Source organism: Syngnathus scovelli, chromosome 13 (genome assembly GCF_024217435.2).
Source record: "Syngnathus scovelli strain Florida chromosome 13, RoL_Ssco_1.2, whole genome shotgun sequence".
NCBI classification, from domain to species: domain Eukaryota; kingdom Metazoa; phylum Chordata; class Actinopteri; order Syngnathiformes; family Syngnathidae; genus Syngnathus; species Syngnathus scovelli.
In genome coordinates this window covers 10215770-10228217 of record NC_090859.1, presented here as the reverse complement: position 1 = coordinate 10228217, position 12448 = coordinate 10215770, and the positions used below count along the sequence as shown (strand labels likewise).

Below are 12448 nucleotides of genomic sequence, written 5' to 3'. Positions count from 1 at the left end.
AATCAGCAGTGACGGAAGCGAGTTTGCACTCAGCTCCAGTCAGCCCCGAGGTGAAGAAGACGCCTGTTTGTGAAAATCACTGGCTAACTTTTCCCCGAGATTCACAAGAGTGATAATGAACCAACCTGGCAGCAATGCGATGGAATGATAACCAGAATTATTTCAATAATAAAGTGACTGAGTCATAGAAGAAAGCGGACCATATATAAATACACTGACGATCAAGGAAGAGGAAATAGATGCACTTATTAGACGAGTGAGTCAGAGCTAATGAATGAGAGGAGACTGTGACAGATGGAGGCGTGTGAGGAGCCACAGACGTGAATAGTCGCTTTGTGACAACATTTTTGCAACATTCAGAAATGAAAACCTTTTCAGTGATTTTTCTTTGGACAGTACGTGCGGGTGGGGGACTAAGTACTCACCGTACATCAAATTATTCTGGATTATCTCCTGCAAACCTGTGATGGAGAAATGTCACAATTGATGGAAAGATTACCACATCAACTATGCTTTAACACCATTTTATTATCAACATTGTGTCTGTTAGCCGGGTTTCCATTTAAAAACAAAGACATTAAATGTGTCTGTTGTTCATGAGCAAATACTTTTGACGTAAAAGCAAACACTGCGTTTGAATATTTGTTATAATCTGAATAATACTAACAAGAATAGTTTGTCTTCTTCGTTATGGCACCAAGTTCCCTGTGGAAATGTCTCGTCGCGAAAGCATCACGGTATAGTTGCAAGAAAGCACGTCAATCACTCCATGTATGATCCTTTGGAAAAATAAATGAGCGTGTCCTGTAATAGATAAACAAAGAGGGGAGGGGGGGAGGATGAAGAGGATGTGCAATAGCATCCAGTTGAAGAGGGAAGGGCGTCCAAGTGTAGTCGCGTCCGCTTTCACTTCCTCTTGTTATCAAGCCATAATTAATTCCATTCATTAAGACCATGAACAATCAAAAGCCGCTGCTTCATAGTCCGAGCGGGCGGCAGCCTTCCAACAAGGCCACTCAGTAAGTCACCTTTTTGGAGCCTGGAAAATATTTTGAGAAATGCTTTCAAAGCTTGATTAAACTTCACCATGGAACGACAAATCAAGGACAACAGAAAGAAGAAAGTCCGGAAGAGTCCATGAAGCTTCAGCAGAGGAGAGTTGTTTTTTAGGAATAATCAATAACATGGGTAACGCAAAATAAAAAAAATACATGGCTACGTTCCCATGAGAATTTAGTAGGCTTTCTAGAAGAATTCCATCAAAAATATTTTTTTGCATCGGTTCTTACCCACCAGAAAATGTACATGTTTTGCTTTCAGTAAAATTTCCTAAGTAATTAAAAATGATCATTAAATGCGGAATAAGCTTTTTGTTCTTTAGCTCTGTACTTGATTCCTTTAAAACATTGTGTACAATATACGGCCTATATGAAGTAAACATGGTTGGTTTTCCCCTAAATTGATCAAATATGATTTCTTGCCCTAAAGTTGCGCTCCTTATAAAGTTAGCAAATGGGATTTTGTGCCCTATGTCACCAACTATGGTTCCTTGTTCTATACTATTACCACATCCTGTACAGATAATGGCAAAAACAGATTTAAAAATACACTTTTCAATGAATGAATATTTTTTTTAGCGCCGGCTTATGTAACGCTTCCTACTAAATTCTTGCGAGAACCCCGTTGAGGGATTAAATAGAAGTTATACATTCACAGTCACGTGAGCATATAACTGACAGATTCACATCAATCTACGAAGCGTACTGGAAAAAAAAAAAATGGGGATAGGAAAAAAATTTCTATCTTCCGTCAGCCCTTTATGTCATTTTGACATCACAGCCAAAGTTAAATCTATCTGCAAAAAAAAAAAAAAGCAAGGCACCCTCGTCTCGCAGGCGCTGAATTATGTTTCATAATCTCCATAATCTGTGCATGGACGAGCAGACAGAGGGAAACACGGCTCCTAATCACATTTGACTTTGTTTTGTCGCAACGATGGCAGAGAGAAAATCCCTGACCGTGACGTCACCCCGCACAAGAGGGGGGCCTGACTATATAAATGACATTTTGTAATCTTTTACAAAAGCGCTATCAAGCCAAGAAGTTATGTAACAACTGGAATAAATCAACTTTCTTGACCTGAACATAGCAAATGGAGTCCTGAGAGTGTCCAAAGCAGACCACATCAGATAACACCACAAGAGGGATTACAATGACATTGAACACCGCCATCTTTTTTTTTTTTTTTGGGCTAAACGTCAGTGCTGATGCTACAGCTGCGAGTGAACATTTCCCTCATGGTGACCGAACGGGCCAAGTGCGGCTTACGGTAGTTGGAAATGTTAACGGGCACGGGGAGTTCCATGTCCGGTTGTTGCGGCGGGGGTGGCGGCATGCTGCGGTAGCTAACCCGATCGCCGCCGTTCCTCAAGCCATCGACTTGGTGGAGGACCGGCGGGGGGGCGGGGGGCTGCAGGTAAAAGGGTAGCTCGTAGTGAGTGCACGAGGGGCAGAAGGTCTGCGAGCGGGTTAGTTTCCGGGCCAGAGGCGGGGTGGGGAAGAGGGCGGGGCCATTGGGAATGGACGAGGCGGCGGCCGTGGCCGCCACAATGTTGTGGTTGGAGTGGACCGGCGGCAGGCGCGACGTGACGGCAAAGTCCGGCTCCTCCTCCTCCGACTCGGACTCCTCCTTCTTACAGCAGTAATACTAGAGTAGAGACAAAATGGGGTCAATGAAAGTCAATCAAATCAAATCGCTGTCATTCCGGTACTAGTTTTTTTTTTTTTTTTCCCTCTAACGCTTTCCCAGCAGTGTGAAATAGCAATCTGAGATTCGTCTCCAATGAAATCAGACACTGTTAAAACGAGATAACTTACTCACTGGGAAATGAGATTGATGTACAACGACGAGTGAGGAAGGAATTTGGCAAAAAAAAAAAAAATCTCATGAATGATTTACCGCAGGCTCAGACAGAAGCGCCACTGAGGCAGAATCGATGATGTAAGTCACAGCGCATGTTTCTTTCTTTGAGAGGCCGGCGTGAAATGAAAACTATGCAAACACACTTTGGTGAGTGCAGATATGAGTTTTAGTCCTCAAACAATCCAGCAAGTACAAGTTCATTTTCCATTCTAGAGGGTCACCGCATCCAGATCCATTTAAAATGTCTTTACAATGTAATGCGTCTTGTTAAATCAAAAAAAGTCGGCAAAAAAAAAAAAAAAACTCCTTACCTGCAATCTGCAGTAGCACAGTACTGCGATGATAAGGAGTAATATGACCGTAGCAAGAATTCCACCGGTGATGACCACTGTCCCAGCTGTCATTCGTATGGCTCTCCATCAACTGCCTGCACGGAGCAAAGAAGAAGAAAAAAGTGAAGAGCATGACGACAAGAATAACCAAAGCGCAGAAGGCTCACAATAGAGAGGCGCCATCAAGTAGATTACACCAGCGTGTCATCTCGGCACCGCTTATTAAATTATCCAGCTGTTACAAATAAATGTAATAGAATTGTCTGGCAAGTGCTGCTTGCTGTGTCAGCGTAGACGTTTGGGGAGAGGAGGGGAAAATAAAAGTTGTTTGAGAATGCTTGATTACAAGCAATCGAGATACGCAGAATGAAAGAGCAGATTGGAAAAGAGCCAAATAAACGAGAGAGAGAGGGAGAGAGCGAGAGAGGAGGGGAAGGTCAGGATGAGAGACAAATATGATGACTGGATATGAAATGAAGACAAGATGCTGGGAGGAAGTGAAACAGGATAAGGGATAAAATGGAGCCTGCTAACGAAAGGCAAACACTAGTCAATGCTAACACAACATATAATCAAACAATCCAATGATAAAAATGATTAAAAAAAACGTCGGTTTGTTTGCACATAAAGTTTGCATTGATTAGAATAAATACTATATAAATATTCCACTTGGTCAGGAATTCATTTTATTATGATTTAAAAAAAAAAACATGCTCAATATTGGGTGACCAATATGCTAAACTTGCTATCTATCATGATAACAAGTATGCTAACATGACAGTTTTGCAAATAAATGTTGAGCTTTGTCAAATTTCTTAGCGTAAAGTAAGGCTGGCTCATATTTTACAGTTCAATAAGATACACGCAAGAATCATTAATAATGCTAACCATTATGTTAATGGACTACATTAGCATGACAACTTTAGATGAAATATTCAATGCACAACTTGACCTCATTTTGGATCTACCACAGGAGCGGGTTCTGCATGGTGAGAATTTAGATTTGTTTCCTCCAGCGCACTCACTACCCTAATGACCTGATCACTGTCTTCCCACTGTGTTAAATATTCAACACACACAGTGTGTAATAGCTTCGCTTTGGCTGGTGTTGGTCCAGCATGGTGACATGAGGTTAGCGGCAATCCTCGGTCGCCGCTAACGCGCTCAGACAACAACGTGGGAATAAAGTGCCACACTTTGATGGAACATGGCAGAGATCACAGCGGAGGTCTTGCTAGAAATAATGGCCGCAGACAAGCTCTCAGCTGGAGCAGGGTGGGAGCACTTGCGAGGTGGAGAACGATAAGATTGGCACTCTTACGCCTTTAGGCTGTCAACACACACATGCATACACGCAAGTGTGTGTTTTGTGATTAACTTCTACAGCTTTCTCTCTGCATCTTAGAATAGAAGTGCAATTTGTTCCAACAACGACCGTGTCAATCAATAACCTTTTGTTGCCCGCTGATTATTCATTCAATCTAAAAATCATTTCGTCTCACTAATTGAGCTACTTTTTGGTTGAGAAACTGAATTTAGCAAAATGACACATTCAACACAAGCAATACTTAATTGAAAAAATGCTGAGGCTAATGAAGGACCTCGTCGTGAGCCATACAATGTCCTTGATTATTCGATAAAAGAGCAAAGTGGCTATTGAGTGGAAGAGTGAAAGTTTAAAAGGGACAAATTATGGAAAATTGACTTTTTAAGGGCTTGTACGCAAACAGTTGGCTCTCTGGAGTTCTTGCCCATCCGTTAAGTGCGAAATTAAACAGCCAAGTAAATCTTTTGTTTGCTGTCTAATTGTGAAATTGTGGCTGTGAGTGAGCTCACTTCTTTTATTTACTTTACATAATAACCCCCTGACCCCTCTGAGTTTATATGCTAGGCTTGGCTAGGCTTTTGAGCCGTGACAAAAGCAATGTCCTGTGCGCACGACTGCAGCATCACCTGATTCAACCTGGCCTGGTGTCACATTTCGGATTTGACACTGTCTCATTGCAACTCCGCAATCACCGTGTGATGTTATGACCACAGAAGCAGAAAAAAAAAAAAAAACACTCCAGCGTCATCGCTATATTGGACATTACGGGCTACCTTAATTTGCTGACTCGTTTCTTATACTGTGCTGTATATTGCTAGCATTAGCCAAAACCTTTCTTGGTGCTAACAAAGGAGAGCACAGTGAGCAGTCAGAAACAAATGACCTTTCACTTTCCAGTCATTGGAAAATGATTGCCTCTATGGAATAGAGTGACAAAGGTGAGGTCTTATAGGAACGTGTTTGGAATGCAGAAAGTGGACCTAAAAGGGAAATTTCTGACCGTCAGCTTGCGATACTAAAATTTTATTTAAATTATAAGAAAACTATAAATTATATTAATCTATTTTTTTATTTGACTAATCCTAGTGGAACAATCATAAAAATTGAAAAATGCTTATGATTAGTAAAATAATTCAAATATTAAATATACTGCCAACTATGACGCATAGGTTAAATAAATTTCAAACATAACTGTATTATTAACAATAAATGACTCACAGATTATTTAATTTCAAAATGACACTTCCGAATTGTGTTTATATGCAGTGGTCTCTCCACTAACAACCCAGGCTAAACTTAGCTCCTGTCTAAAGCTTGCCAAAGTTGAGCTGTATCTACTTTATTGGCGCCGTTGTACTTGCTTCCTATGAGACAGGATTTTGGTGCCATCTTGTGGAATTCTAGTGAGTTAAAAAAAGCAACTAAAGTGTTCCCAATGCAAACACATTAAGCAGTTGGTTTCCTATCCGTTTCTCCTCTTCCTTCCCCTCAGCTCGGCTGATGCGGGGAGGCACCGCGAGGCATCTGTTTCAACATGACTTTGAACAGCCACTGAGCCACGAAAGACAATGCCTGTGATGCGCAGATGGAGGGACAAAACTACAGAGCGTAGAACATCGACTTGGTGTGCGTTCCCCAGAGTCAGACTAAAGGAAATGCTTTAAAGTCAAGAATGAGGTTTTTTTTTATAGCTCACAACTTACTATTAACAGTGGTTCAATTACTTTTTTATATGGGTGTGACATCTGTGCTGCCCCACTTGAGTATCACAATAAAGTCGTGGGTTAGCTTGATGCTATATAGATGGCTATTTGTTTTTTTTCTGGGTTTTCTATTGTTAAATGTAGCAATTTCTTTCAAAATCTTTTCTCAAGCTTGTATGACAAGTTAATGTCAAAATTCATCGCTGGATATTGCCAACAACCCACATCCCCTTCCTCAGTGCTCCCCACAATAGAACATAGTGACTCACCAAAATCTGGCAATGGAATGGATTTTAAAAGAATAACAAGGTCGACACAGCGTCAGCTCCTTTCTGCACAGTGATGCTGCTTATAATGTGATACTGTGCTCAATATTACATTTTAATAACAAAAGCCTGCACATTTTCAGCTTGGTGAGGACTGACTGATAACGAAGCTGAAAAATTAAACAGTGTAGGCGCATGTCTGATTTGGGCCAGATTCTTTTCAGTCGTGTTGCAAAAGGTAAGCAGAGCTGCAGTAAGTTTTTTTTTTTTTTTTACATGCACAGATTAGCGTACTTTTTGCTTGCATATTACTCCCATTAAACAAAATCAGGCTGATTTCAGCAAGACTCGAAATAGGCATTGTGTAGTGTGCTATAATTTTGGATCTTTGGGGTATTTAGACCAAAATATAAAAAATAAATACGCCTTTAGAAGTGGGAAAAAGACGTGTTTAAGCATCCATAGACAGTTTGGTGGAAGGAAAAGTAGATGAAAAAAAACAACCATATGAGAACTTGTGTTACTATGGCGACTGGTTGACTTACAGTAGCATCACCTCTTTGTTACTTGAGTGGGCGCTTTGCACTAAAAAGTTCGAGGTCTGTTTTGCAACTTGTCAAGCATGAAAAATATCTTATGGACAACTCAAGCTGAAATAAATATCGAAATATGCTTTAGATGTGTAGTCCAACACAGTAAAATGCTCGTGTAGTTGTTTCTAAATAAGCACAGACACACTTAGTGTATTCTCAGCACTAAAACCTAAAAGGACGGATTATGCATAATTACAGATGCACACTCATTGGCAAGTGTAATTCAGCAGCTTGGCAATAAGTAGAATTGCGCTGGGCACGAAAATAGGGCCCTAAAAGTAAGTAGAATTGAATTGCCATGACAACATCTAAGCGCTAATATGCCAGTCTACCGCTTAGAATGCTTTAAAAGAGACTATTGAATGGCATGTGTTGAATTTAAAAGGGGGAGGAGTTTCAGTTATTATAAACCATCAAACTATCTGCTGCCTCCACCCAAAAAAAATGACTTAAAAATCTGTGCTATAGCAGAGCTGCTAATAATGACCCAACCAAATGGAATAATGTAATCTCTCCCGCTACTTCCTGTTACCATGACCATACCCCACCAATCACTCAGCTGGATGAGGTCAACTGACCACCGGCTGGCTCATGAGGACACTCCATCACAGAACACGGCAGGGTGGAGCCGAGAAGAGGGTGGGGGAGCGGGGATGGAGGAAGGGAGTAGCAGGGTGGCGACTATTTAACATGATCATATCCTTCCCCGTCTTTATGTGCTTGGTCCAGGATCTGCAGTGATGCTCACTCCCTGTGGTGCATTTTAAAGGTAATTAAGGCTGCTGGGTGAGCACTCAAGTGGACATGTAATTGCATTTACCTCTCCGTTTTTCTACCATCATTGAAACCCCCCCACCCTTTTTTCTTTACGTATTTCATAAGCCCCCTCCTCCTCTTACTGAGCCTTTCCTCATGTTTTTTCATCAAGCTCTTTTGATATCTCAGATCCTCCTCCTCCTCATCCTTCATCTCCCATCTCTTCGCCAGCTCTCTAATGGCCGAGGGTCTCGTGTTGAAACATCAGCAGTAAAAACACACAGTCACGCTGTGTGTGTATGTTTGTGTGTGTGTGTGGAGAGTATGACTGATCTCCCAGGGGGCCAAGGTTATTCAGAGGGTCACTGGTGCATGTCGCCATGGGAACCCAAGCCCCGCCTTTTCTGCCGTTGCTTGAGGGCCTCTTAAAAGGCACAATGAGCGAGTGGATTGTCTGAGATAAAAAAATGATAAAAAAAAATTCTTGGCAATTCTTGTTTTGAAAATGACTCCTTGATGTAATTGTATTCATGATAGACTATTTGATAAGATCGCGGCAATGACATGAATTGTATTAATTATTTAATATCTATACATTTATTCAATTTTAGTTTGGGAGGCGGACATGCTAACTATAAAGTACAGTTTTAGTTAGATTTAATTTGTGTAAAATAATTTTTCAGTTTATTTTGTTGCTGAAAATATTTCATATATATTATAGTTTTTATATATTTTAATATTTTTAAATTTTTTCGTTATTCATTAACTAACCTTTCTGACAATTTGACAGAATCCACTGTTGAACCCAAAAGTTTCCAACATGAACATTCTAAAAACTGTGCTCAAAGCCACCTTACTGCAAAATGCATCCGTTACAAAAACCCGACAATGAGTAGCATTGCCGATTAACAGTTGGTGACAAAAAATAAGCGAGTGTGGCTACCGCCGGGCCGTTTAGAAAATAGATGGATGGGCTCCCACTTGTCTACAGGAGCAGTGACTCGCAAGTCATGCTGTTTTGTCAGCATGTGGCAACTCTCGCTCACCTTCCTCACCCCGCTCCCATCGCACTCATTTTTGCCTCTGTGCTCGGCTCCATGTACAACAACAACACAGTGGTACTGCAGCCAATGCCGTGTTTATGGACTATAACCAATTATGCATTAAATTGAGGAGCGTGCAGGGAGATAAGAAGCAGATGTCTCCCATTACGACTGGAAGGAGGCGGTGATGCTGTCCGTGGTTCTGAAATTGAACGCGCCACCGCCTTGCAAACTTTACTTTGGGGGGAAATAACGCGGGAAACGATCACATTGAGGATGTATTCAGAATAAATCAAACCTCCAGAAGACTTAAAAATTCAGTCTTACCTTCAGAGATAAGATGAATCAAGCAGGTCACATGGAGGGTGGTGGCGGCTGATTGGGTGACAGGTCCTGATCTGGCTGGAAAGTCTTCAGGTTGACCCCAGTCACAAAATTATAGAAAGGTGTTGCACAAAAAAAAAAAATCAAGTCAGTCAAAATAAGAGCTGGACTTAAAAATGAATGTGAATAGAAGATATGAATTTCTAGACTCTCAAAACTGTTGAATCCAAGCACAAAAAACAAAAACACAATTAGATTGTTGCACACACACATCCATTCACAGCTCCAGATGTTTTGGGAGAAAGATGAGCAGGAGAGGCTGATGAAGAAAATAAAAGCCTCCTAGGCAAACACCCCCCTCAGCCTCAACGGCATATGCGATGGAGGAGAAGACAGCGTGATACAAAAGTCCACACCTCCATCCCAATATGAGGAAGAGAGAAGAAAAAAAAAAAAAAAAAACACCCTCCGAGGAGGTCCGGCTTGCTTCCTTGGTTTTGGCTCATCCACAACCAGTCCAAGCACAGGGCTAAACAGTGTATTATTGCCCCTCTTGTGCAGCCCCTTCACAAGCAAAAATAAACTGTGTTGGGGAGGTTATGTTAAAAGAAAAGAGGAATGCACGCCGATTCCTGCAGAGCCAAGTGAAAACATGCGGCGGTGGTGCCAGTGAGCACGCTCAGTGAGCGAACAGCCTGAGAGAGGGCGCTTTAGTCACAGCCTCACATTGGATATGAGAGGCGAGGGATGGGGGAGTGAGAGAGAGCTAGAGAGAGAGAGAGAGAGAGAGAGAGAGAGAGAGAGAGAGAGAGAGACGATGGGGGTTAGAAAGAAAAAAACGGGACAAGTCCCTTTGGAGTCTTTGAGGCTGGTTGGTTGCTGAGTAAGTGGAAGGATGTGGCTTGAAAATAAATGAATGAAAAAGAGGGCACGTGCAATGAAACGTCATCAATCAGCATCACCCAAAAGAATTAAATTGACAATAGGAGAAGAAAGAAAAGACTTTGTTTTTAAATAAAAGCTGTTAAGAAGTTTGAATCCACCAGAAGCTGCTATGAAGCAGTGATGGGAAGAAATACAAAAACTTGTACTTGTTGACATTTATTATTTTTCACCCAAAACTAAGCTGTGCTGAAATACAGCTTTGTTTCTTCTTCTCTCAAATTTGCACCGAATCAAACTAAATATATCTGCTGCCATCCTGTGGCCGATAGCGGAATTACACTTACTATAAACGTCAGTAAAAAAGATCACCAAATTAGCAGGCAATCGAACTTGGAGTGAAGTCAAGATGCTGTTTTGGACAAATGGACAGAAAATACCACCGAAAAAACATCAAGACCTTATAATTAGTCTTACATAACTCAATATAAACATCCTTTTGGTGTAATGATCAGCTGTCCCAATACTTTTGTCTTCTCCCCTCATGAGGTATAAAATCAATCACAGGAGGAAAATATTCCATTTGGATGACGCAAGTGTCTCATGTCCTCACACTTTTTTGTCCCCCCAGGGGTCGTTCACGTCCTCAGGACAACATCGATCAGCTGCGGGTGTGACAAACATCCCCTCTCAGCTGTCACTCTTCCCTTTGCAATACCTACTTTCTTCTATCTCCACTTTCCACCTTCCACATCAGATGAGTTTTTATTGCATTCATTATTCACACACAAAGACATAGAGATTAGTGCACTTGGAAAGTGTATGGTGTTGAATTATTTAATATCAGCGGCATATGAGAATACGCTGTGGCCAGATTGGTGGTGTTTGGTTGAAATTGGCTTTTATTCCACTTTCTCTCGCTGCCGGTCTGTGCATAACTTCATAACCTTCGAGTGATTTGCGATGATTCATGCACCCCGAGATGCAAATGCTATGAAGTGCAATACTTTATATCAAAATTCATATTGGGCACCCAAATGATCTTTTTGTAAGAATGTTCAATACCACTTCTAGTTCTTGAGTTGTCACCTATACTGATATCAAGTACCGATACTACTAATACTTTTGATAATTAAAATTTCCTGCCTAAAATACAATGAAGGATATTTTTAAAGAAAGATTGATATATTTCCAATTTCCCTCAAAATGACTAGAACATGCAATTAATGGCAATCTTCTCTTCTAATCTAATTCAATTTAATTATTATTTTAAATTTAATTACTTTAGTAGATATAGTGCTGACTGTCTCAAAAAATTTCTTTTTTTCTGTATTAAAAAATGCATTTTTTCATTTGTGTTTGTGTTCTTCTGTCCGGATTGTCATGTGCAGAACAATATCAGGAAAAACCTAAAGGCTTGCCACATACACACCAACAAATACAGACACACATACAGAGCACACAGCTCGGTCATCTTCCCCCTAAATCCTTTCCTCGGTTGCCCCTCCCCCATTTTTTGCCCCAGTCTGTGCTAAAAATGCCTACAATGTGGCGCCTTATTTGTGTTTGCTGACACATCAGCACAAACATGACCAACGTGTATCCCTACGTGACAAATGAAGCGGGTTAAAGGAAATACATTTGGACCTCGCGGACGATACATTTTGATTGTATTACCGGCGAATAACAATCTCAACTACATCTCCCCTGCCCTTGGTTTGTTTACTGAAACGCTGTCCCTTTAGTCCAGGAAAAGACAATTCAATGTTATCATGTACGAAATTCGATTAACAAAGTCCAGGTCTGTATTCAGGACCTGGTACAGTACAATTATTCTAGGTAAAAATACAAAAAACGTTTTTACACCTAGATCCAACGCAATATTATTTTCACTCTATCAATTTATTTAATTTTTAATTGATTACACAGATAACACACATATGAGGTGGAGGACATGGTCACCTGTTCCGCGCACACACATGTTCCCTCCAGGGATGGGCTAACCTTTTTAAACAACTTTACCGTGTCCATCTTGTGTGTGCCGGCCGTAATTGGCAGCGCAATTAGGTTGTTCACAGCCCGAGGAGGCGGCTCGAGGAAAGCGACAAATGCATTAAGTTGTTTATGGCTTCATGAAAAGCTTGCTGTCTAATGCAAAAGGTCAGATTTCTTTGAAAAAGAAACATGTGATATATATATATTTTTTAAACGGACAGAGCAATAAACGCTGATGATTGTCATTGATAATATCCATGGTAGGTTTTGGACCAATTAGGGTATGGCAGATGTGCACCATCAT

The 12448-nt window shown here is 40.9% G+C and overlaps 1 protein-coding gene across 2 annotated transcripts in view; it reads right to left on the bottom strand.

Moving 5' to 3' along the window:
- Positions 1-508: 508 nt before the first annotated feature.
- The window catches only part of fam163ba (family with sequence similarity 163 member B, genome duplicate a), a 12325-nt gene continuing 385 nt past the window's right edge, over positions 509-12448 (bottom strand). The window contains exons 1-4 of one of the 2 annotated variants that reach the window (XM_049739222.2): positions 9539-11591; positions 9271-9354; positions 3235-3350; positions 509-2707 (exon numbers count right to left, since the gene is read on the bottom strand). In XM_049739222.2, the coding sequence (XP_049595179.1) occupies positions 2252-2707; positions 3235-3327 (549 nt within the window). In that variant the 5' untranslated portion in view covers positions 3328-3350; positions 9271-9354; positions 9539-11591 and the 3' untranslated portion in view covers positions 509-2251. Of the gene's footprint in view, positions 2708-3234; positions 3351-9270; positions 9355-9538; positions 11592-12448 lie in introns of those variants that run through there. The other variant, XM_049739221.1, reaches the window with a different exon arrangement.